The sequence below is a fragment of the Colletotrichum tamarilloi genome, assembly GCF_030869305.1.
Source record: "Colletotrichum tamarilloi strain Tom-12 chromosome Unknown Scaffold_84.1, whole genome shotgun sequence".
Lineage (NCBI taxonomy): Eukaryota > Fungi > Ascomycota > Sordariomycetes > Glomerellales > Glomerellaceae > Colletotrichum > Colletotrichum tamarilloi.
The window spans coordinates 76,152-101,260 of NW_026849467.1; the positions used below are offsets into that span (position 1 = coordinate 76,152).

The 25,109-nt window shown below is 53.6% G+C and overlaps 8 protein-coding genes across 8 annotated transcripts; 6 read left to right on the forward strand and 2 right to left on the reverse strand.

Moving 5' to 3' along the window:
- Positions 1-302: 302 nt before the first annotated feature.
- CTAM01_12893 (Gti1/Pac2 family protein) lies at positions 303-1,715 on the reverse strand (the record flags this gene model as incomplete). Its single annotated transcript, XM_060528898.1, has 1 exon — positions 303-1,715. One exon carries the CDS (start codon positions 1,713-1,715, stop codon positions 303-305), a length of 1,413 nt encoding a protein of 470 aa, XP_060376524.1.
- Positions 1,716-2,597: 882 nt separating this feature from the next.
- On the reverse strand, positions 2,598-2,762 carry CTAM01_12894 (uncharacterized protein; the record flags this gene model as incomplete). The annotated part of the gene is made up of 1 exon (XM_060528899.1): positions 2,598-2,762. A coding segment is annotated over one exon (165 nt), but the record flags the coding sequence as incomplete, so codon positions are not given.
- Positions 2,763-7,992: 5,230 nt separating this feature from the next.
- CTAM01_12895 (uncharacterized protein) lies at positions 7,993-8,487 on the forward strand (the record flags this gene model as incomplete). Its single annotated transcript, XM_060528900.1, has 1 exon — positions 7,993-8,487. A coding segment is annotated over one exon (495 nt), but the record flags the coding sequence as incomplete, so codon positions are not given.
- A 3,467-nt stretch (positions 8,488-11,954) lies between these two features.
- On the forward strand, positions 11,955-12,653 carry CTAM01_12896 (uncharacterized protein; the record flags this gene model as incomplete). The annotated part of the gene is made up of 1 exon (XM_060528901.1): positions 11,955-12,653. The coding sequence occupies one exon, from the start codon at positions 11,955-11,957 to the stop codon at positions 12,651-12,653; it is 699 nt and encodes a 232-aa protein (XP_060376527.1).
- Positions 12,654-13,862: 1,209 nt separating this feature from the next.
- Positions 13,863-14,310, forward strand: CTAM01_12897 (uncharacterized protein; the record flags this gene model as incomplete). Its single annotated transcript, XM_060528902.1, has 2 exons — positions 13,863-14,083; positions 14,289-14,310. The coding sequence occupies 2 exons, from the start codon at positions 13,863-13,865 to the stop codon at positions 14,308-14,310; spliced, it is 243 nt and encodes an 80-aa protein (XP_060376528.1).
- A 6,103-nt stretch (positions 14,311-20,413) lies between these two features.
- On the forward strand, positions 20,414-20,923 carry CTAM01_12898 (uncharacterized protein; the record flags this gene model as incomplete). The annotated part of the gene is made up of 1 exon (XM_060528903.1): positions 20,414-20,923. The coding sequence occupies one exon, from the start codon at positions 20,414-20,416 to the stop codon at positions 20,921-20,923; it is 510 nt and encodes a 169-aa protein (XP_060376529.1).
- Positions 20,924-21,994: 1,071 nt separating this feature from the next.
- On the forward strand, positions 21,995-23,126 carry CTAM01_12899 (uncharacterized protein; the record flags this gene model as incomplete). Its single annotated transcript, XM_060528904.1, has 3 exons — positions 21,995-22,065; positions 22,720-22,751; positions 22,879-23,126. The coding sequence occupies 3 exons, from the start codon at positions 21,995-21,997 to the stop codon at positions 23,124-23,126; spliced, it is 351 nt and encodes a 116-aa protein (XP_060376530.1).
- A 1,239-nt stretch (positions 23,127-24,365) lies between these two features.
- CTAM01_12900 (uncharacterized protein) lies at positions 24,366-24,533 on the forward strand (the record flags this gene model as incomplete). Its single annotated transcript, XM_060528905.1, has 1 exon — positions 24,366-24,533. The coding sequence occupies one exon, from the start codon at positions 24,366-24,368 to the stop codon at positions 24,531-24,533; it is 168 nt and encodes a 55-aa protein (XP_060376531.1).
- Positions 24,534-25,109: the final 576 nt, after the last annotated feature.

A 25,109-nucleotide genomic window follows, 5' to 3' on the forward strand; every position in this document is an offset into this window, starting at 1 on the left:
AAAAGAAAAGTAACGACTGTTTCAATGCAAAACCTCTCTGGTGGTGATGCCCTGGCCAACCCCGTTTTTACCGTGATGCAAACCCAAAAAACCCCCGTGATCCGATATCGTGATCTCACGTTTCCCGATTTGTTGAGACCGCCCAAAGTGGCTTGGTCCTGAAAGTGATTCCCAAACGCCGTGGCGATGCTGAAGTAAAGACAAAAAAAGACAAAACAAAATTCCCAGGCTAACATGGCAAAGCAACCCTGATTACGTCTTCATGGACGTTCCTTCTCCTCTTGTTCCCGGTCTGGCACACTTTAGATGCAGAACTTGCGGTCCAGAGCCTGAAGCGCCTTAACGTCGTGGCTCATGTTGGCAGGGCGGTCGACCGGCGGGGGAAGACCGCCGAGGGCGCCTCCTGTTCGCGGGGAGCTGTTGGCGCTGTTCACACCGTTGGCACTGCTGGGCTCAGAGTTGGACGGAGTAGGGTGCAGCAAGAGAGCAGACAGGCTGGCCTTGTTGGGAAGGGGCGCCGCGCTGTTGCTATCGGAGTGCGAGCTTCTAGGAGGCGAGACAGACAACGTCCTGTTGGGAGGAGTATGTGTGATCGGGTGGCTGGTAGAAGGAGCGCTGGAGACGGCGTTGATTCCCGGCAGAGTGTTGGGGTTGCGAGGGCCGAGTCTAGGGTCGATCATCACAGCCTGTGCCGCTTGAGCTTGAAGGTGGGAGATGCGAGGGGACTCAGAAGCACGCGACTGTTGAATAGAAGCCAACCGAGGCGACTGGTGCTGCGGTTGTTGAATCTGCGCCAGGCGAGGAGACTGGTGTTGAGGAGCATAGGGAGCCAGAGGCTTCTGAGCCGTTGGCGGCGGGAGAGGTGCCCGGTCGTAAGGGGACAGGTGGTGGTGGGGAGGTGCGTGTGCGTAGTGCGGTTGTTGCGCGGGCGAGTGTGAGACTTGAGGAGGCGGCAGTTGATGTTGCGGCTGCTGTTGCGGCGGGTAGGGAGATGTTGTGTAGTGGCTGTAAGGAGGCGTGGCGACCGGCGAAGGAGGCCATGAGTAGCCCGGCTGCTGTGCGTACTGAGGAGGGTAGGCTTGCGGCGGCATGGGCTGTTGAGGGTGCTGCTGTGTCATGTAAGGAGTTTGCTGCAGCATAGGTCCTCTTGTGAGAGCGGGAGTAGGGTTGCTGTCGTGGAGGCTGGACTCGGGGTACATTCCCTTCATGGGAGTGATGTGTCTGAGCTGGGCATCGGTGCTTGGTTGCTGGAGCTCTGGTGATCCGGGGTGCGGTCTCGAGTAGTAGGAGATGAGGTGAAGGTGCTGGCCAGTGGAGGTGGTGATGCTGAAAGACTGCTTCATGAGGCCATCCGCCTTGTATCTGTAGCCCTCAGGCTCGCCGTCCTCCTGGTCCTCATCGCTGCCGCGGCCAGAGTCGGGAGTCTTGCCGGCACCCCGTCTGCCGCCGCCGAAGCCGCTGCCACGCTTGCCCTCCATCTCGCGGTAGGTAAGGAAGCTGCCAGAGACTCGGCTGGCGCTCCATGACTTTCCATCGGTCCACCTCCTCATGCCAGCTTCCCGCTCATCCCAAACAAATACTGAGCCGGATCGGATGGATTGGCGTTCCTTCTCTGATAGTCTGCGTTGGACGCGAGGCAAGAGGCCGAGTCTGCAAGCCTCGAAGAGCTTGATAGCGTCTGCGGGCGTCCGCACAAAGCCGTGATATGTCTCCATGGTGATGATGGATAGAGTGTGATGAAGGTTGAGTGGTGAAGGTAAAGTAAAAGTGTGAAGCTACCAAAAGGCCTCGATAGGTAGGATGGGGAGAACCTTTATATCAAGGTGAGAAGAAGGGAAGGCTGGTCCGAAAGTAACTCTCCGGTGGTCCTCCACTGCGGCCCCACTGAGTTCGTTTGGGGGGTAGCGATAGTTTGAGTAGAAATCGGCACAAGTTGCCCTCGACAGAAAAAGATCCTTGGCCCGAGTTGCCCTATGGCAAAGACGGGTAATCCGCGGTCGAGAGAGAAGAGAGTTTGTTGGGTTAAGCCGATAGCTATGGTTAAAACCCCGTGTGACCAGACTGGTGGTGTCCGTCTGTCACGCCAAGAGATTGTTCAAGGCAAATCAGGGTGAGACGTCTCGTCGGAAAAGGCTGAAGGTCCAAGCTTTCTCTATGAAAGAGCGTTTGTTCTGTGAGAAGCGGACGCGTAGGTGGTGAGCAGCGGGTGCTGATACCGCTGACAAACGCTTCGAGAAAAGAGAAACGAATTGCGTAGGCTAGATGACGCAGAGCAAAGTGGGTTAGCTCTTCAGGTTCTAGGCAGGTGAGGGCGACGATGAGCTCCTCGACGATAGGATGAAGGTGTTTCGCAGGCGGTGATGGGTGATGACAGAAGCTTATTCACAACTCGACAGAGAGATAGGTTGAGGCGCATTGAGTCGCACGTCAAGCTTCGAAAGGGTGGAGATGGTGAAGGTGAACGGGATGTTGGAGTTGGTGAGAGCTGCTTTTGGCAGGCTTGCGAGACGTGCCGGGTATGGAGTTCAAAGGCGTCTGACTGGGCTGGAGCAGCACCTGTACCATATATATCCTGATACAACACGCGCAAGCCCACACTAGCAGTCGCACCCCCCGGCGAAGGCCAAGCTTTTGGCGACAGGGGAGTCATGGTAAGGGAGGGGGGCCAGGGCAAGCCAAGGGGGGCAGGGGTACGAATGCAAAAGGGGGGCGTGTGGGAGACGGAGGGGGTGGAAGAGGAAGAAGACGACGACGACGACGAAGAGGGGGGTGTCGACAAGAAGACAAGACCGGGCATGGGTTGAAAAGTGACTTTGGGACTTGGGAAGACTACGGATACGCTTCGAACCAAAGTGGAGGCGACCCGAGTGACCCAAAATTCCTTCTGGAATCACCCTGTGCGCGCACACAACACACACACTCTCTCTCTCTCTCAGCGCCGTCACAGCCGATCCACTGAAGAAGCTGACGGGGACGGGGGGTACTGGCTTCCTCGACTAAAATTGCCTCTTGGACTATCCCTGAGCGGGCTCAGTAGAGAGGCCGAGATGACCGATGGCCGAGTCGTACTTGGAAGCCAACTGTGGGAAAAGAGGCGATGTGCATGAATGATGAGAGAGGTAGATAGATGGGCTGAATATTGCGTGCAGACTTGGGACGGCGATCAAGCTATTCGGAGGGTAATGGGCAGATGAGGAAAATACGCGTGAACGAGTTGAATAGTGTTCGGCCGGCGGCGGCCAGTAGTAGCAATAGGTGATGAGCAGCGATCGTTGAGCACCAGGAAGCTTCATCAGACAAGTGTGTGATCACCTCTTGACAGATGCCCTGTTTGGACGACCTGTGCTCAATGGTTGCACTGCAACTTCTTGATAGCGCCGGTGCATGAGAGTGATGTGCCGTCTAGCAGCCCCTGCAATACCGCGGCCCCCAAACTTCCTACATCAGGATAGACGTGAGGGTGACACTAGACACTCGAGGGGAGCAGAAGGGTGACGCAGATGCAGCAGGCGCCCATTCCAACCAAGTAGACAATGCACCTGATCGACACCGAAGCTTGACTACGACAAAAACATGGAGAGGGGCCGAGATGGAGACGAACGGGGCGTATACGACGGGGCAGAAGGATGGGTAGTGAGTATCGAAACAATGAAGTGCGTACGTACCTCTCTTTCTGTGTGTAGTGTATCCGTACAGAGTAGTGTTTTGTGACGGGGATGCCAAGGTTGCCTGCCGGTGAAAATGACAGACTTCTACGGATACTTCTTTTCTCGCTGGATGAGTTGATTTGTATCGGTATCAGCAACGCGAATGTGGGCACGTGGGTAGGTGGGTTCGTTAGAGTCAACAGTCGTGTGTCGGATCGTCGTCCAAAGTCAGCAACTGAGGCGTATGGGGAATCTTGACACTTGTTATAAGATTGAGACCCGCGGGAGATGAACGACAAGGCGAGAGTCGAGATTGGCTGCGGCGGCCCAGGAGCTGCCGATTGCGTTGACTTCTTTATGCTTGATCCAGTGCCGAAAGGGCGAGTCTGTCGGCCGGGCGTCCTCCTGGGACCTTGGGGTGGGAGCCTGGGAGGGGACCACACAGAGTCAACGGTGACCAGGGGTACCGCCGCAAGTCAAGGCCCCGGCGGATCGGGGACATAGGACAGAAAAGGTTGAGTTGCACAGCGCTACTTTTGGATTGCTTGCCGTCCTTTGGGATGGGGGGGGGGGGGGGGGGGGGGCCGGGGGGGGCCTTTGGCGGGGGGTTTCGGGGAAAGGCGTGAGGGGGGGGTGGGGGGGGGGGGGTGTGGGGGGGGGGGGGGGGGGGGGGGTGGGGTGGGGGGGGGGGGGGGGGGGGGGGGGGGGGGGGGGGGGGGGCAGTGTCCGGGATGGGCTCTTGACGACGGTTTACGCGGACAAGCCGTTAGATGTTGCGGTAGGTGGTGACAAGCTTTGGGACGAGATGGCGTGAGTGGGTTCTGCTGTGTTGGCTGGAGCGTGACGGCAATGAGCAAGAGTCCGAACGACGGGAATACTTGTCTAGGCGCAAGTACATAGAGTTAGGAAATCCCGAGAACCCCACCGATAATCAACTTAAGCAATGTGCTTGGTACAGTACGCTACGACGGATACTATGTACAGAGCACCCTTGGGTTTGCGAGCAACGGGGGTAAGGATGATGGATGACGACGCCAGTTGGGCGCAGTTTGAAGTGATTGGAGGGGGCACAGGATGATAATGGTAGTCTCCCGTACGGATATGTGGGCTAAGATGGATGGACAACGATTGACGGGGCGGAAAATTTAAGGTCAAGGAGAGACTTGGGTACGCCGTCAGAGACTCAAGATTATGCAGGCGGTTTCCCCATCAAAGGCGACGAGGCCGCGGAAGTCTACCACTCTACGGACACGCAGTACCTACCTTACTACACGGCCATGCCAGGCGTGCTGTGTCAAGACTCGCGAGGGCTTCGGGATCGGGATGTGGGAGAGTGGGTAAAGAGGGAACATCTGTCCAGTGTCCCAGCGAGTCTCAAGGTCTCAAGCCCCAACTTTTTCCCACGCCGCCAGGTCTCCCGAAAAAGAGCTTGTTCTGGCCCAGAGCTAAAGAGCCGTCAAACAAGCGTGGCGACGGGTTCAGGGGAGAGCCACACGATGGGGAGAGAGCTGCGTACGTCTTCGGGAAGCGGGAGGTGCTCGGAGGAGGATACCTATGCGTACAAACGGGAGTAAAGAATGAGGGGCCCAAGGCAATGGTGAGGATGAACTACCACGCAGTCTTTCTCCGTACGCATTTGTTGCTCCATCCGATAGGGGAAATAAGGGAATAAAGCATGGTGTAGCGTGATGGCTTAACTTACTTTGGATAGTATCGATGGTCCTCCCACGTACCAGCCGGACGGTCTGTTCTTTTTTTGGGATCTAGGCGCTGGGGATAATGGAGACTGTGCTGAACAGGAACGCGGCGTAGGTTGGTGAGGCTGATGATGACGACGAGTCGGCCGGCAGCGTACGTATGTCTCTGGAGGATGTTAATTAACTGTAGGCAAGTCTCCTCCCTTCCCTCGGTGGGTGATACCCCTTCGAGTTGAAGCCTCGATGCCTCGGTCGATAGTGAAAGGGGCGTATGGAGTACTCTCTGGAGAGCAGAATGAATGGTTCGTCAGGCTAAGCTTCTCAAATTGATGCAAGCTTCAGCTATCTCTGATCGGTCGGTGGCCGCAGCCGTAGCAGCCGTAGCCGCGGAGCCGGATGCTCTGTACTTGTGCGGGTATCCGGCAGAGGTGACTGATGGAGCGAGACTCTCAGAGTCAGGTTGATGGTTGATGCTGTGATGAGGAGAAGGCGCACAATCGGGGCTCCTAACCGGGAATAAGCTCAAATCGATAGGCTCTCTCTTAATTTTGGAGTTGGCTCGGGCGGAATGATTGTCGTCAGGGTCTGGGTCTGGCGTGCCGACTGATCCAGATGGCGCGTTTGCTGTGCCTCAGCCCCCAACCACCACCACAAGTGAGTGCTGTCGGTGCCGAAAAGGCAGCAGGTTGAGCTGGTTTTCACTGTAACTCGGAGCTCGGATTCCCTCCACAATAGTGGCGCTCCCCCGTGCGAGTCTCTCAGGCTCCTTGACGTGAGAATGTTTCTCCCGGCAGCTGACCTTTTAAGACGTAACGGAGTGCTCCATCTGTGATGGAGCGCCGATTTCGCGGTGAAATAAGCCAGACCTCTCCGGACGGCTTATCGCTGGTTTCTGCAAGATGGCAAAATCGGTGTGGCGCCGAGTCCCTCCATGTGATGAATCGAGTTGCAGCGAGGTAGGTATCCGTAGGTGGGTTAGTCTGTTCACAACACTGGTGAGGATGGGGAAAAACCGGGGTTATTTGCTGGACGGCGGATGAAGACGACAATGAAGGATGACAAGGCCGCGAATAATAATTTAAAGCTGGACCAAACACATGCGTCGGCAAAAGGAGTAAATGAAGGCGATAAGATGGATGTGACGGCGAGCGGGAGGGTGTGGGCGTTGCATCCGTCAAAGATGGATGTGACGGCCGGTGCATGGGCGATTTGATTTCGCAGTCAGATCGGCCGTCCACCCATGATTCTTTCTTCGGTATCTCTCTGTGTGAGAGGTGACGGTCGTCAAAACTGCCTTTCTATCCGTGTGTTGCTGTTCAGGAGCAGAGAGTCAAGACTGCTTCGGAAAGTCTCGAAGCGTCGTGACCACGGTGAGGAACACGCAAAGGCCCGCGACGATTGCCGGTGTACCATAACTTGGGACGGGATCGAGAGCGATGCGATGGGGACGATGGGGACGATTGGGAGACTGGAGACTGGAGTCTGCAAGATGGGATCCAATGTCTGTGTCGTGGAATTGCATGCCGGTCAAGGTTCAGGTCGGCCGGGATGGGACGGGGGAGACTGGAGATTCGCGGGAGAAACCTTGCTGGAAGAGGTGGAAGGGACGGCACGGCACTATTCTTTCTCTTTTCCTCTTTTCGACCATTATGTTCCTTTACCTTCTTTTTTTTAATAGCACTACCTAAGGTACTTGCTTAATCAAGATGGAAGGAGGAAGGTCTCTGTCGTTGTGGACAGGAAGGAGCTCTCACGACATGTGGGTGCATTTGGCAGGCACGGCAGACACAGGTATGGAAGGCAGGCGCAGGCACCAATTGGTGTGTGGAAGGTGGGTTGCAGACTCAGGGTGGAAGGTGCAGGCTGACGAGAAGGTATCGTGGGTACGTACCGCCGACCTTCCTTCCCTCCCTTCTCGAAAAGAATTCAAGCTTATTTCAACAGTCGCTGCACCAAGCTTTTTCGAAGTGGAGGCCAATGTGTCCGAAAAGATACGTACACAGACTGAACCACTCACCGTCATCCCTTGTTCTGTGGGTGGGAATGTCCGGCCGAGTCAGGGGCGTGGGGAAAGGCCGCCTCAATGGGGGTGCAGACAGACATCACTCAGAAGTACGTACACCGATAGTTGACCATCAGCAAGAGGAAAACTGATACGAAAAGGGTAAAAACACGACAATGTTGCAACATCAAATAGAATAGAGCATCAAGGCCAAGGCTGAGCAATGGGCAGACGCAGAAACGCAAGAAAAGGAACGATTACGATGCGCCGCCGAGGCTCAATTCTCCACCATAATGGCATTCCTCCTCAGCAGGGCCCATTATCCATCACATCCACTCAGCACACACAAGATAAAGTCACTTTTGGGTGCAGGTCACAGCCTAACGGTACCTGCAATAACTCCACACCCTCCTTTCGAACAGCGCCCTTTTCCAAGGCTGCCAAGACAAGACAAGCCCGCAGCCACCGCCGGCCCCACTAGAGAAGGTATACTGCGTACCAAGTATCGCTGCGCTGACCTTTCAGAGCGGTGGTCCGCGTAGGTGGATTACTGTTGTATTTCCTCGAGAAATGGAAAGTGTGGATAAGAAATCTGCATTATTTGTTCCGTGCTTCCCGCCGGCAAAACGTCACCACCACTGTATCCGAGATCGAGGGTCCCACCACCCGCCCCATCCTCTTCTCTGTGCACTCTCTTTGGCTCCCGTCTGCTTTTCTTTGCTGCAAACGAAGCACCATAATCCCTCGGTGCTCACTCAAAAACTGCAGTACTGAGTACCGTCACATCCGTCCAAAACGTTACTTTCTACCCGTGCCAGCATTCAGCCAGCGGAACACGGAAGCAACGAAACGGAACCACAGGAAAATAACCACTAAATATCCATCCGCACCAGGTGGAGACTCGATCGCCGATAAAGTGTTGCCTCCAATTCCGTTATTCCGTGTCCCCAATACCAATACAACACGACCGCCGCCGCAACGGGCAGCATGTCGAAACGAGTCGTGTGTGTTCGTTGTTTATTACAAAAATGAGCAAGAAAAAAAGTGCCGCATCTTCCACCTTTCCCGGGCCACACAAACAAGGAATCCCGTTCCAGAAGAAGGAACATCTAATCGTGCCAATCCATCTATCTGTACCTAAATCTTTCGTTTAGGCCCCCGTTCTGCACCATAAAGATTATCCCGCAGACGGCCGGTCGATTGTCCAAAAAAGCAAGCCAGGCCAGAACTCTACAGACTGAGCACATACTCCGTACATGAACTTAGCCTCGTATAAGCAAAAGTACGTCTGACTAAAAAAGCCAAAATGGGATCAGGGTCTGGGAATCACTACCAACAATAGGTATTGTCTGGCCGCGCTGACTACGTGCAGACCACCGGATCTGTAGGCTAAAATCACTAACCTTTTCCCCCCTTGCTTGCCCCGTACTCCCGTCTCGGGAAAAGGATGCACCAACGTCTCATTCCGCGATAGCGAACTCAACACAAGGTTCTATAGAGCACTGTGACGGGGCGAGCTTGGAAGGGGTGGGCGTAAGTCGGCTCCCACTGAATTCTGCCCCCCTTCCATCTGACCCAACAAGCATTGGTAATTCTTATTCACTCTGGTAAAACACCCGACGAAGACAAATAGAGTATCCAGCCAGCGGCAAGACTGAGCAGAAAAATCGTCAAAAGAAGACACATAGCAGAGACTCTATGACTGCGAACAAGGTTAAGTCCGTTCCGTTCTGTCCGCCAGCCTAGTCTATGGTTGGTAGCCACTAGCAAGCCAGATGTCAAGTCCAAATTAAACTAAGGAAAACTAAAAAGGAAATGGAAAATAAAAATCCAAATCAAACCGTCCGCCAAATACGGTGCACTGCAAGTAGACAGGCTTTGACACCCCCCCTTCCTGACCGCGTAGCCAAAGAATGAACGAAACCCTAAATCTGCCATTTGGCGCCCATCGGCCAGTCTTGGCGAAATGACACATACCAAGAAGGCTATGTGGACGTCCCAAGACCCCGAGGCCAGTAAACAGTGCAGGATACTGCTAAGGACCGGGATGAATGGGCAGTATAAGACACAATGCACGAAGAAACTGTTCCATGTCGATCCATGATCTGCTTGCTGCTCACTCTCATGTGCCATTAAGAGAATTTGCCTTCTTTTTTGAGTTTCTCTTGGCTCTTGGTGATTGTTTTTGCTTGGCGTGTCCACGAGCGGACCTTTCTGGAGAGACATTCAATGTGCTCAGCCACTCCGTCCAAGACATTTAACTCATTCGAATCCAAGAGAGAAAAAACATTCTGAGCGGCAGAGACCATTGGCGTTCAAGCCAAGAAACCGGCAATTGTATAAAACCCTCAAATGGACCAGACGGGCATTTCACATTTCATGATGCACCGGCGTATTGCTTACGCTCACTTCTGTCATTAGCCAAGCCTAAAAGCATAACTCTAAACGGAGATGCATCACCTAAAGAGGTCATAGAAAGTCTAGAAGATCTGACCAAAAAAACTAAGGGAAAACCTTGTCTTTCCCACAGGCCTGCATACGGGTAGACGAAATTTAAGAAACTCCAATCCAATCCAGACTTCAGTCTTTCTTCAGTATGACGCCCACCCCGGGACACATCACACGCCAATTCAAACGCCCGTATCCAATCAAACCACCCCGATGCGTAAATCAAAGCAAATACCCCCCATGTTCGCAGCTCTACAAAGACTACGGAGTACGCAGGGGAAACTATCAAGCTCACATGTTTCTTTGTCGGTCGGCCTCTCATTCTCTATCGCAAATCCTGCCAATCCTCACTGGACGGGGAATTAACCATAATCTTAGCCACAAGCAATAAGAAGAAGACTAAAAAAGCTGATCTAACCGCAAACCCAGGCCTCTCTTCGCAGCCGCACCGCAAACCCCTGCCCTGCCGCGGCGCCGCCCCCTCTCCGTGCCGTATCCCGCTCGTAACTCGTTTACCAAGGGGCCATGACCAATAGTCAACCCATATTTACCAAGCCGACGTTGGCCGTGCAGGAACTCCCTCATCCTTCTAGGCAAAAACAAGGTCGCGGGCTACCTTAGTGTTCCAGGCAGACAGGCACGCCGGGCTCAGGTCGGAAGACTACACTATGCAAACCGTGCTTTAGCGAAGCGGATCACGAAAGGTTCTGCAAAGAACGAAAAGAAGAAAGTTTACCTAAAATCCCCTCCAACTTCCCTCCTCGTACAGGCGGCCGCACATTGCCAAGCAAATCGGAGGTTAGTCAAGGACTCAAGAATGAAGCCAACATTCTTCTACGTAGTCCTTTCCTTTCTCGCTCGTCAAGTACTCCATTCTTGGTATGGTCGAGAACCACTGACAGACCGAAGTAGGGCCCGGGCTGGGGTGCTGGGCAGAAAAACCTTGTAAAAAGGGCCTTCTGGGAACAGAAAAACCACCCGTATCCGTACAGGCAAACGCTTATTTCAGCGAGGAACCATCACTTTGTTTTATGACAGAATTGTCTATCGGACCATCGCTATTTCTCTCGTGTTTCTTTCGCTGTCTAGTGAATTGATAGATACTGATAGGCCACACCGAAAATGACGGTGCAGAGCAATTCCATTTCTGACCCTCTTGAGCGTCCCCCTTATGCTCTCACGAGTCGCAGGCTCATCTTGCTCGGGCATCGCCATATCAAGACTTTGGCTGCCCGCCAGGGTTCCTGAATCGGCTTCGAGATCCTCCCCACTGCCTCAGCCCTTTCTCACACAAACCTCACATGACAATCTGCCCCCCCGACTCATGTTTGCTTACTCTACTTTATTCCCGTGCCAGCCTCGCCCTCCCGCATCCCGTGGGCTAGCGATACCAAGCTTTTGGACACAAACCCGCTCGAGAATCGTGCCATCGTCGTTTCCTTGTCTTTTCCCGATCTCCACTAGCTCATGGGATCGTTGATTCAGAGGTTCGCAACCGGTATCTCTAGACGCATAGCTAGCCTATGCCTCACTTACCCCTCCTCCTCCCTCTCTTTTTCACCAAAGTTCATAGTCACCTTGCCCTTTCGTTGAATGCGCCGACTAGCCAAACCATGACACAATGGGAACTTATCAAATTCTCGGCGCCCAGGCTTGATCCAGGTAGTTCACTTTTGAATAATAATCGACCGCTTCCTACACCCCACTCCCCTTGTTCACAGTAAGGAGAGAAAAACGTGTCCTCTGCATACCCGTATAATACGACCTTATTACGAATAAACTCGAGCGGAAACTAGCACACAAACGGAAAGTCGATGCGCGCAAGTGAGAAAGCCGGTGCCGTCCGTCCCAGACTCCTAGGTAAGATGGTAGACCAGGCACCTCCAAAGTCCAGCGACCTGCCCGGATCAGCAGGAGGATGACAGGATCATACGGGGGGGGCCTATCTCGCTGCATCCGAACGAGATCCAACTGGAGACGGAGCCCGCGCCTACATAGTACATATTGTGCCGCAGCCCGCAGTCCAGGATGATCGAACGAAGACAGCACACACCACCGCCGCCCCGTGCTGTGTGCTGCGGGCGAGCTGCGCTGCAGCCTGGTAGGGGTGATGTGTGAGCTGAGCTGAGCTGAGCAAGGCCACATGAATAGTCAGCTGAAATGAGGCGTGCCAAAAGGTTGAAACATGATCAACTTATTTCTCCATCGCCGCGGTACGATGGTGAGTCCGTTGACCCAATTATAGCATTCCGGCGAGAGATGGTAAGAGTTCGTTTGTCTCGAGGATGCAGAAGATCCATCCATCATGCGGCTTTCCTCTCCCTTTGCCGTGGAAAAGCAAGCACTCAGTCAAATTGTATGAACCCGTCTATGTCGGCCGCCTATCGAGATCCCCCTTTTGCCCTGGAGGACAATACGGATAATCGCAGTAGGCAAACACCGTCCGTGACTACCCAGTCTCTCGGTTCCGGTTCCCTCGTTTTTTCCTCTTCCTCTTTAAGACGCTGCAAACACACCTGGGGGATGCGCAAACCAGATACCCGGGATCGAACAGAAAGCTCACACACCCTTTCTAAACACGATACTAGGGCACCTAAGCTGCCTCGCTACTGTAATCAACCCGAAAAATCAAATGGCAAGGGAGAAGGTATCATCAGTTGTAATGGAAACGACTCAAGTAAGGATATTCGAGCTCTTCTCGACTCATTCCTCACTCCCCAGACAGCCAACCTCTTGGCTCCCCAGTGTGCCAGTTGCCAGTTTACCCCCATCGAAACCACTGCTTCCACGCCCTCCTCGGGTTCGGCCCACCGTCGACATCATCACCATGTCCATCACTGCCTTGAACGAAAAGACTGACCCGTCCCGCAAATCGCCATGACAATAACATAAAGGGAAGGATAATGCCAAGCAGAATCCCCCACCATCCCGTCCGTCGCTATTTCGCCGCGGCCGCCGAGACGATCTCTGACTCTCTCCCTCTTGGCCCCCACCGGAACAGTGGTGGCTGAGGAATGAAAAGGGCTGTGTGTTTTAAGGTCGACCTGTCAGTGCCAAATCTTAAAAACCCTAATAAAATAGGCCCTGCCGGAAGGTCGCAATATCAGAAAACGGCGGCCAATAGTACGGTAATCCCCGAGGCGTGGAGGATGTGCGCGCGTACGTATGTCATGTCAGGAACGCATCACTGTGGGGAAAATGTTCAACCGAAATAGCACATCCATTCATGCGAATGATCGCCGGTGCCCCTTGCTCTTGTCGCTTTCTGTCTTTTCTCAGCCTCAGCTCAACTGCCAGCTTGGGTGATATATGTATCGTGGCTCTTAAGAGCTCAGGTTGATGGACCATTCATTATCCCCATAACCGCGCGGCTGAGTTTACATATTGACGCTGTGTAGGCTGCCTCAGCCAAGATCTCAATGTTTGAAACAGAGTACGTGAATGGGCGATACCACCAACTCTCTGTTACGATATTTACTCACATTGACTTCTGCGTTTGGCAACTGGTTCGGTCTTTTGCCATCTGATATCTCGTGCCTCACATGAATGCCGTCAATCAGCGCACGCAACCTAAACTTCGAAATCTCCCCGATGGAAAAACCGGCCGCCTGGGTTGATCCGAACTTTCGAGATCAATCCGGGCGCCAGCCAGCCCGTGTAACAATTTCAAGCGTGTCCCAGAAAGCGAGTGCCAAAATAACCAGTGCGACCACGACATCCGCTTGCCCCTTCACTACACACGCCCCAATAACACTTACACATTCCCGTCCCGGGTAAAGTTCACCATCTAGGTTTTCCGTGACTCGAGCGTCTTTTTGGCATCCTGTCAGATGTATAGGATGAACCGATGCAAAAAGTAAGTCAGCAGCAAATCCAAAGGCACCATCCACTAAACCCCGTCCTCCCGGCCTCCGCCATGCTGTAGTCGTCAGCTTTCTTGATGTCTGTGAGATCCGGGCCCCCTTTCGCATCACGCACGGCATGCAGCCCGCCGAGCGCGTGCAGCCTTGGAACCATCGCATCGGTGCTCTTTTACTCGTGAGGTCCCTATCCGTGCTCGGTACCGCCATGAAAGTCCGCTCGCAGATGGTAGCCCCATCCGCTCGTGTTAGACGGTACCGCTTCGGCGATGGGCAGAAGGTAATGAGAAGATACCTTGGCTTGCTGGACAATGCGGCTGAGCCAGACGACATCGCAACATCGGCCCAGATTCGTGGTCCCCCAACATCAACAGCCAGCCACGAAAAGCCACCAACGCTGTCCCACGAGACCGTCATTCTGCGTGAATTGTATGTAGGTAACCCCACATGTGCCAAACAGCTACCAACGCCTCAGCGGTGTCTGTACACCATTTCACAATACCTACACACCGCCGAGTCCTTCTCCTAGTGCCTCCGTCTGTCACCCGTCAGATCCCATTCTCACCGCCCCCTTCGTCAGATTCTCAGTCCCAAGCAGTCTGGTGAGACAGAGCCCGGCTGACACCTGCAACAGCAAACAAGCTGCACCACCGTAACGGGCGGGCAACCATCAACACGGCACAGCATCGCAACACCAACACCAGCGAAACTGACAAAAGCCGTAGTACGGCGTAACCGTAAGTAACCATTTTGACAGCCGAAACCGAAAAAGGGCCCATCCTCCCTCCCTTCCCCTCCTTCTAATCTCTCGACTTTCATCCGTTCCCTGGCTTTACCTAGCCCTCTCTCCACGGATCATCAAGCTTAATCTGTCCTCATAGTACTGTGCCAGCCCGCCGGCTGGCCCCTTTCGTATTACGTACTCGGCTGGTTTTAACGTTTTTGGCATATTTGACGGGTCTCGCATGTCCGAAAGCAAACAACCATTGTGTGCCATTCTACATACCCCGTAGCCGCGGCAAGCTTGAACAACGATGGACAATGTCCTTCTCACAGCATCTGTGTACTAGTGAAGTAAATTTCCCTCGGACAAAGTTAGTATGTCTACATGGGCTGCAATTATCACCGATCAGCAACGGGCAGACTATTCCAACACTCAAATCTACGTTCCCGCCCCAAATCTCCAAGAATCTCGTCGCAATCGGCGCTGAGGCCGGCCGCAGCGTTGCATCGCAGGGCGAACCTCCCGGCGTCCGCATTCTCCGAGAAAGGGGGGACCCCGCAAACAACCCCCGGAGAGAGAGCTTCAGCCTTCACCTACTCCAACAAACTCCAACCCTGACCGTCCCATCCGAGATCTCTCTTCCCCCTCACTTTGATTGTTGTCCCCGAGCTTAAAAAGGTCATTAAATGAAGAGGATAGTCCCGGGCCTGGGATATCCCTCGTTGGGACCCCAACGAGTTTCTATCTCGTGAGGCGAAAACGACTTCTACAACGCGACACAGCCTGGCGCCAAGACATATCAAGTCGCAGTGTTTAACAAAGGAGGGTGGGGGGAGCCAGTGGGTAAACGGAGGTTACACGGTAACATTAGACGACTTCACCGGTGGCACTTGTAAACCCGTAAACCCTCGAACCGTCCCAAACCGGCCCGTTGTCCTTTCCCCCAAAACGGCGTTGCGATCTCAAGGGAGTTTGGACGTACCGAGAGTGTTCCTAACGGCAACGGGATCCCACATGTAACTGTCGTTTGGGCTTGTTCGACGAAAGGGCATGCGATTCGTGAGACGTTCTCTACCCAAAATTCCTACTTTGACATGTCCCACGCTGTACGTCGATCCCAGAAAGCTGGCCACTGTCGAGAAACAAGACCAGCACAAGGTACCTTTTGGTCATGCTTCCATTCGATCTCGTCTATGAGTGACTCTACATGTCGCCTTTTTCTTTCTTTCTGCAGAACGTCTTGGCCGGCAGGATGCATGAGTAGCGAAACAGGCTAAGGTAGACGGGTGGTTGGGTGGGTGTGCTGCACGCAGACACACCTGCGTGCAAGTCTGTGATAACTTGCTCTGCAAATCCAAACCAACCGCGAAATCCAATCAAACTAACCAACTTGCTCTTGTTGCCTGCGTGATGTGGGCGAATCCAGTGGCAGGATGCACTTGTGGTTTGAAGTGTGCGATGCCTGGCCCCCCTGCTTCTCAGATTAAGCGAATCGGGTACTTTTGTTGCCAGAAGCAGACAAGTAGACCTTTCATAGGCGTGCCACAAGAATAATAACCATACGGACAGACTACTTCAATTTACAAGAGTAACGTACGAATAGTTCGCACATGTATCCGTAGCCCGAATTGCTAAACACCTCACAGTTGCATCATGGGTAGCAGAATGAGAGAAGGGGCTCAATACTACCAAACGCCCGTTTCCCGTTCCCCGAATCCAGCACACCATTGCCGAGTCTCCCGTCTACACAACGGGAACACGGCAGACCGAACGGCAAAAGTTAACCGTTGGGTAATTAAGGTAATTACTCAAATGGCAATCTGTATGCCCGCGTGTGCCCATACCAGCAGCGTCATTAAGGTTGGCCCAGAGCTTACACCCCTCACCCTACCTACCTTAGCTCAAGTCTTTTTTTTTCGCTCAAGAGTTCTTCCCTTTGGTCACGAACTGAATTTGGACGAACGGAATTCCGGCTCCTGAGGCTCCCCACCATCATGTCTACAGCCTCCCCCCGGACCCCCTAGGTTCCCCCTCCCTTTGAATTCGTGACCATTGGGGGAATAGAAAGTTGGAGAGAGTTAATACTTAGCGTACTCTATCCGTAGAGACCATCGTCAGAAGCAGGCGCCACGAACCAATCACTAGCGAGCCGAAGAGCCGGGTACTCGTCACCCTTCTACGCAATCTCGGATCAAGGCAATATGAAATCGTTCGAATGTGCTCAGAGGCACGGAGAAAGATTCCGAGACCCGTCTCGCTGCTGCCATCACAAACAAGACATCATTCAATAGCAGGTCTTTTTTTCTTGAACGGGAAGAGTTGCCGGCGCTGTGATGGAGCCTGTAGCTGCTCTTCCATGGTTAAACTTATCCACCGGTCTGGATCGTCCCTCCCCTGTACCTGGAGGGCAGTAAACTTTTCTCGCTCACGGCACAGCGGCTATCAAATAACAAAAAAGAAAAGAATGGGAGCTAGCTTTCTCAAGCGAGGCTTGCAAGCCCTTCAACCCGCGCGCCCGCGCCCGCGCATTTGGGAAGCGATGGCGCAGAATCCCTCGGAGATGAGCCCAGATAGACTTTAGGGTGTCCTCTACTTTAACCAGCCTACGGCTCGCGGTATCCGTCCAGGCGAATCACAAGAGGGTAAAAAGGCTTGTTTGCAGGTCCATCAGCCCTGTAGGCTGCACGGGGAGAGGGAAAGACTCGAAAGAGGTGTGGCACGCGCGCCCACCCCGGGACCGAGTCAGCAGAGTCAGCAGGAGTCAGCCAGGAGGAATGCTCGTCGATAAAGCTAGATCCCCTTTCAGGATAGCCCGTCATCCGTCTCCCTTCCTTTATATCCAGGTCTAGGATATCTCCGTCTTCAGGTTGGGGCGGTTCACACTCGCTGGATAGTCAGCGGGAAGGCTGACCACTCGGAAGCTGACTACTTCAGTCGACATGGGAGTTGTGATGGCCTGTGGCATTGGCTCGTTCATTTGGGTCGGCTGAGCTCGATTCCCCATCTTCTTGTAACCGGGAGACCCTGGGCCCGACCATTCGAGTCAAGGTATTGTGAAGTCGTAGACAGAATTTAGGTACTGACACTTCGGCCCACGGCACGAAAGCGTACCCACCGCCAAAGTTCGGGAGTATTATTCTACATGCACGGATACAGAGAGTTTTTAATTCGAAGGGGGCTCATCAAGTACCTACAGATATCCGTACACATGTAAGATAGACGACGATCATCGGCGCATCGGCATCAGCCACAGATTAGCTGGACGCGGGCCCCGTAGCATCCGTATCATTTTGAGAACATGGCCGTCCACTCCTTGGCCTGCCCAAACAGGCACAAACCTGGGCTTGGCGGTGATCCTATGGATCTTGGGTGAATCAGGATGTGTGTCCCGCTAAACGGCGAACCATTGCACACAAACGAGGGTCAGCCTCTTTCTATTGCTGCCAAGACCAGGTTGGCGTTGCTGGGCATTCCGTGGCACATGTCTGGTGCGCTCGTATCCTTGGGGGCTCGTACTTGGAGTCACGGATTAGTAGCACCATGGACTCTTTTATTCTGATTTGGTGGCTCGTACCAAGAACCGAGTCCTGCTTTCTGTGCGAGAGAAGCGGGTAAAGACTTGGGAAACGGCATGCCCGTCGACCGATTATATCCGTAGGAGTGACGAGAGAAAGAAGAGGCGAGCCACCGGACCGATTGTCCACTGGTGCCGCAGACGCGCACACAATCCGACAGGGTAATTACTGAATACCCTGTGATGTGGGAGAGCCAAGGTTTTCTTCGCTGGACGGGCTAAGCGAAGAAAGGGGTGGAGGATGGGGGGGGCACACAAGACGCCGATGTATCCTTGCATCAAATCACGGCGGTGGATTAAGCAGAGAGACAAGCTTAGTCCGAGGCGCCAATCAGTACATTCCTCGGGTTGAGCCACGCCTATCTAACTGCTGTTACGCGACCGGATGCCAAGATGACGAGAATTCGACTGAATGATAGATAGACTGGAAGCCTTCGTAGTTGGCTGAGCCAGGAGCGATGACTAGGAAAACTGCCACTGTAAATAAGCCAAGCAGAAGGCCAGCGCCACTGCACCATGAGCAGGTTTAAGCATGAATTTAAGCGTTGTCAGCCACTGCTCCTAGCGTCGTCTTGGTCTTCTTGGCATACCTCACAGCTCCTCTGGGATCTGTCGATGTTCTTCTGGAGGTTGTGGTCGGTAGCCGGGGGGGGGGGGTGGCTGGAGTAAGGAGGGGCAGCGAAGGCAGCACGATTTTCTTGCTTCCGCCCTGTGTTGGTGAGCGGCGCTGTCTTGGCCACTTATGAGTTATGGAGCCTAACGGACTTTTCGAGGAGCACCGGGTCCGAGAGAGAAACGGTTCTAGAAGGCGAGGCGAGAGACACATCCCACAAGAAGAGATAAAAAGTACGGCTTCAAGAAGTCTAAAATACCCCATGAAGCAATACGCCGCGGATGCAGTCTCTTTCGGCATCCAGGAATACATACAGAGTCAACTCAATCTCTTCCTGTTAGTTCTTCTGCGCGCAGCATTGTGTCTCTATCGGCATGCAGTATCTATAGCCGTATCCGTAATTTCTCCAACTTGAGGCGGCAGCTCATAATGAAAGCCGGAATAACCGTCGTCTTGGCATGGGGACGTGGACTGGGCGGTCCATGGTCAAATGTCCGTCCAAGGTTTCCCTCTGCAGCAGATAAAGTGCGCCTTCAGAGCCCAATAGAACCTTCCCCGGTCTCTTCTCTTTTGCTTCCGTCCCGACGAAGGTAAGATGCTTATTCAGACGGGCGGTGAAATACCCTAGATTTAGCCTAGAGTTTAGTGACTATGCGTCTTTGGCTTTTGCGGGAAAAGGTTTATGGTTAAGATTGCAAGAAACCCAAATCGAAGCCCGCGGCTGCCCCCTGCTCGCTTTCGGTCGAGCCGTGGACCGCGCGGGTCTCTCCTTGACAGCCTGACAGGATTCCCCGACATTGGAAGAGTCGATGATAATGCTTATCTCGTTGCTTAGGATCGTTCATGACTTAGACTTCATTGCGGAGTAGTCCTTGCAATACGGCAGTATGGCAATATGGAGGTCAGCAAAGTCAGAAAGGTTATTGGCCACTAGGCTTCCGGACCAGCCGCGCAAATCCAGAGAGAGAGCGGGTGGGCAGAGTCTAGAGAGCCTCACTATCTCAGATTTTTTTTTTGCATGTTTCGGCCATCGAGTCAAGCTTAAGCCCCTCCTCTCGCCCCGTCTGATAACTGGAGAATTCAGCGGAAAGAATGATGAGACGAGACGTACCGATGCGAAGGTCTTTGAAAGTTCCAAACCGACCCGAACCGACCAACGATGCTGCCCAGTGGTGCCGGCTAAGAGGGTCCTCGCGCGAGGCTTTGCTTCTCAGCTTACGCTCTTGCCCAGGATTACGGATTCCTTCTCATGCTGAGACGATGGACTGTGCTCCAACGTACGGGTGTTGGAAGATACGACTCTGAGCGTAAGAAGGCGAGGGAATATGACAGTGGCATCAGCCCAAAAACCTAGAGAACCTAGGCGCTGGGTCTATACATACGAATAGAGTCCCTAAGAAGGACATCACTTGAGGTTCTCTGCTCAGAGTGGCCAGCCACCTCGCTCAATCTTACCTTAATCGAGCTTGACCCGCCATCCCATGTCCCTGAACGCCGACTCTGAGCCAACAGGTCAGAATAGGCTCGTAACACCTGCGGCGCCTGACAGGCTTCCCTTGTAAGGCGCGGCTTCATTGGCTGTGAGAATGTTGACTGCTGTGAGAGTCGATCCTTCAGGAGGATAGCTCCTGTATCCCTATGGAGCAGGAGTGCATGTACGAATACGCCTTTTCCAGCCTCCGTGATGCTCATCTAGGTATTCGTACCTTGGTGTGAAGGGCACCCCGCCGATGTGCATCCCGCCTTGGTTCGCCGCAAAGCCGCAGGGCAAACGGAACCTCTTCTGGATCCGGCTCCCACGCTGCACTATTGCGCTGCCCACAACCCGCCGTTGGAACCCCATCCGACATGGCCGGTCTGTCCAACGCATGTCGCCGCCGTCAGCTCTACATCAAGATGACACAATATGCTTATGGAGACCAAGACCTTAGCTGCATCTCGGGATGCTCTTTCGCAGAGAAAGAAAGTAGAAGTGGCCGACAGTCGGACATAGGAAAGCCTCTAGCTCAGCACATTCATCGTAATGATCGCATAACCGTCTTGCTAGTCTCCACTCTCCCAAGCCGAACCCGAGCAAAAGTCCAAGAAGGGGGCTGTTCTCGTGAAAGCTCTCCACCGTACGGATACTTGATTGAGCAGCAGAGACCACGGAAACCTGGAAGAAGGGCGAATAGAAGACTAGACAGGGCGTGGTCGCCAGTTCACGTTTCGCTCGTTGCGCCCGCGGTGGGAACCCGCCCCAGTGGTTATCCCTTCGGTCCACGGCCCAGTCGGGGCTCCGTTCGTCTGTTGCGAAGTGCCGCGCGCAAGTCAGCCAGCGTTGAAGCGCAAGGCATCTCGCAACCCGCCCCCATGTAAATCGCAAGTGAAGGGATGTCCCCTTGAAACGATGCTTCCTTTCACACCCCCCTTGGGGAATAACGATAGACGTCATTCAGGGTCAAATATACCCACCATTGCAATTCGGATAGGAATAGAAACGTAGAGGTTCAGTTACCGGATGTACCGTACGAGGAGAGCAAATATTAGACATCGATCTTAATACTGAGTCCCTTTGGAGAACTCGGATGTACGCTTGGCGTGTCACACGTTCACGACCGCTGGTTACCTTTCGTAGGGTCGCTTCTAGCGCCGGGTTTCCCGCTCAGTAAGCGGCTCAAGAGTCAAGAAGATGACGGCCTTGCTTAGTCACGACATCAAGGCGGCATAGAAGCCAGATGTTTGCTCAACTTCGGAGTATGTGTCATGAAGCTTGTCCAAATCGCCGAGGGCGCAAGCTTAGCTCAGCTTCGCCATCAGCGTGTCGAGTGAGGCAATGTACTACTTTGGGAGATTCTGTCATTCCAACATAAATGTAGCCGACTGGTGGGCACACCATCTGTGAGTTAGACTCGGCGCCACCACCACCACCGGTGAGCCAAGCTTCTCGGGTGATGCACCTAGAATGCGGCCATCCAATGTATTAGTCGACGCATTTGGTGGATGCATCATTGCTATGTCTGTTATTCGTTCGGGAAGATTTTGAAACGCAGATAGAAGCGAGAGGTATGGCCCTTCCACCAGCAAAAATCCTTCTAACTTTTTTGTCACAGTTCAATAGGTAGGATGGGATGGATCGGCTCTGGCACAGTTCATCCTGTTTCCGTAGAGCCTATCAGCACATCCGGTGCCAACAGTCAGTTTGAGCAACCGCTTGCCTGTAGCTCACAACCTCGATGTTGGTGAAGTGCAGCATTGGCAGAGAGCTTATATGCGGTACCTGTCGGGTTGAAAGCCGGGCTAAGGCGTGCATGTTTTGAAGCTGCAGGCGCTCATCCTACGAGTGAAGAACTCCATCCTACAACAAGGCAGCTGAGAAGAATCCATCTTTCCGTCCCGTATTTGGAGGGACGCCTCTTGATGCCTAGCGACGGCCCTACATTGACCAAGATGGGAGAGGCGGCCGGTACAGCAACAACTTCAAGCGAAGACGGGCCGCGGACGCGGGCTCAGCCTGATCGGTGAGGTGCTCATCCCCGTACGCCTATCCCAAGAGAGCATTCAAGGCCGACCTACATATCAAAAAGTCCAGCCTACATGGTTCAGGAACTCGTCTTATTGAAGAGGCGACTGCTTCATCATTCTGAGAAGCATGCAGCGTGGAGTCTGTGGGCGAGATCGGGCGCCAGGACTACATGTAGCCATTTGAGCCAGGAACCGGTTTGCTGGGTCTGCGGACTTCCACTCAGCTCGCTAGAAGAACCGCCGTATGATTTCATCTTTCAAAGCCCATCACGCTTCACCTTCCCTAGGTCGGCAGGACCAGCGATACCGCGTACACGCTGGCGAATTCGGGAAGCTAGCCGGGATACCGCTGTCGCCATTGGCGGTACAGGTCATCGAACGTCGGATGAGAGTTTGGGAATCGCGAGAAGTAAGTCGTCCGCGATCACAGACGCATCACATCATCACACCATCGCCCTTGGAGCAAGGTGAACAGTTGCCACGAGCAATCCTCTCAAGGACTGATGATGGGATTCTCTATGGACACGTAAAGTAAAGGCCCCAAGTAAACAACTGACCATCCGAGAATGTGATGTATGGGTAAAGTCGATGACGAGCTCCTGAGCTTAACCTGAACGTGCCTTACTGAGCTTTCACGCCTGCTCGTATAGACTCCACGCCTCTCTCCATCTTGCACACCAAGGTAAGTGGACCAACCATCAACCGAGTATCCGGATATGGGACTGTTGAGTTTTCAGACAACAAAATGAAGATCCTGGTAGATTTGCCGTATATGCAAGGTCAATGATAATGGCATCCCCGCTGTCTAGTGACTTCCGTTGGACTAGGTGTACGAACTTCTGTATCAGTGATCATTCCCTGTAACATGAGCCATGAGCTGGGTATTTCACTGTTGCCTGGCGATGTCCAAAAAGAGCCTGTGCGGCGTGAAAATTCTCACTTGATGATCCTTCGCCCGACAACGAAAGCCTCCAGCTCCTCTCCGATCCTCTCACATCGAGAATGGCAGGTGCCTGGCGATGAGAAGTCCACGACGGGTGTTCGGCGGCGTCGGTGACTGATGGCTGACATGGGATGAAGGGGACCCGCTTGAGCGGCACAGAACGGTGCCCGGCCACGAAAATGAAGACTCTAATCTGAACGGGCGGATGCCCGGATACGTCGGCGGCCCTTGGAGAAGATCCAACCGTTCCCCCTCCTCATACCAAAGGTCCCCTACGGTCCCGAAAGATTGGCAGCCTAACTCCGTAGAGAGACAACACTAAACCAACTGCTCTAGTGCCGTTTGGTCACCGGATTGATGCATTGGCATTGAGGCAGTGCTGGACCACCCCCTCTCCGAGTCCCCAGTTCCAGCCGAGCCAAGACCGGCCAGTCAGACTCGATGAGATGAGATTTTGGGGGTGTTGAAGCCTTGGAAGGATTTGTTGGACGCTGGGCGAATCCACGGCCCCGATACGAACGGTTATCTAAACCAACGCCGGTGCTTGGTGAGGTTGGGACACTCTATCGCCCGTATACCACCGGCGGCGCCCTGACTACTGGACGAGAGCCGCCGCCAATGAACCCCGAAGCCTGGGGCGCCTGCTCGGATACGTCTTGGCAACCTTGCTTGTCAAAATTCAAAAAAAAAAAAAAGGTTTTGTTGATGGATGTCAATGTGAACCGGCGTCTTCGGGGCGGTTCTAACTTCCGACATACTCACTGGTCGCCAGCATCGTCCCTGTGGTAGAGATATCCCTTGCTTCGTGCACGCAGGTTCAAAACTATGTTCTCTATGCTGACCAGTATGAACCTCAACATCCCATGTAGGAAAGCAGAAGAACTTCAGCTGCGAGCTGCTAAGGCGGCAGAACGCAGTCGTCCACTTAGTGTTGGGAACTAGCATCGAAAAGGATGTGCGAGCGCTTGCGAGAGACAAATAAATGGGCCGGTGTGATGAAGTCACGCACCTTGCCTGTCGGTGTCAGGCCACCCAGGAGAGGATGAAAAACATAAACCTCAGCCAAAGAAGTTTAGTTCCCCTTGTTGGATTCGTAACCAACACCAACACCAAGTTCCAACAAGACAGACGGGCGTTGGTGCGCCATCCGTCCAACCAACTCTGGTGTGTGTGTGAGTGAGAACTAAGAAGACAGAAGAATGGCGCACAGGCCGTGACACTCCCTAGCTACCTTACGGCTGCTTGGCTTGGGGGGTCTTTTTCCCTCTTCCCACCGGGATCCCGAAGGTGTGCTTAAGCTTAATTCGATACTCAAATGTAAGCCACCACGCCATATCGGCCTTCATTCGTTCGATGGAATTCCGGGTTGCGCCCCACACACAGTCATTCTTCTGTTGCTTTTTGCTCTCTTCTGGCTCTCGTTATCCCCTGCTTGCTTCCGAAAGCGAATGCTGCTTCCGCGGTGGAGAGAGAGAAAGGGCCCTGTCGGCTGCCCTGGCATACCTGGGTTTTGAACAATAACCCGCGGCGTAATAAGGATTCAGGGGGCGGTTCGCCAAATCATACATCATCAAAAACCATGTGGGATTGAGGAGCGGATGGTTTATTTTGCTGACGCGGCCACCACCACCCCCGGAGCAAATCTTTCTAGTCTCTGAAAAAGGAGCAATGCCAAAAAGGAGGATGGAGAGATACGGATAAAAAAATGCGCACTAAATCATCGACGGCGGGGAACTATCGATAGCGCCATCCTAGATTCCCTCGTGGCATTGGGAATGGAATGCGCGCCGGCAATATCGGTTCCGCTTGTTCCTCTTCGTATGGATATTCCCGCATCCCATCCGTCCAATGTCTATCACCACAACCGACTACGAATACAGTCGGCGTCCGTCTTCTTTGATAGCCCCTCACACCTTTCGGATTGTGGGGAGTCGACGGGTGATGCTCAGCTGCCAGGTTGCAGCAGTGGGCACATTCTCAACTAACTTGACCAAAGTGACAAGTGTCAAGAACGGGAGAGACGCCGTTCTCGACTGCCGCGTGGGCAAAAAATGTGCCTCATCCCCACGTCGGACGGTCGCCGTGTTGTTTTCAAGA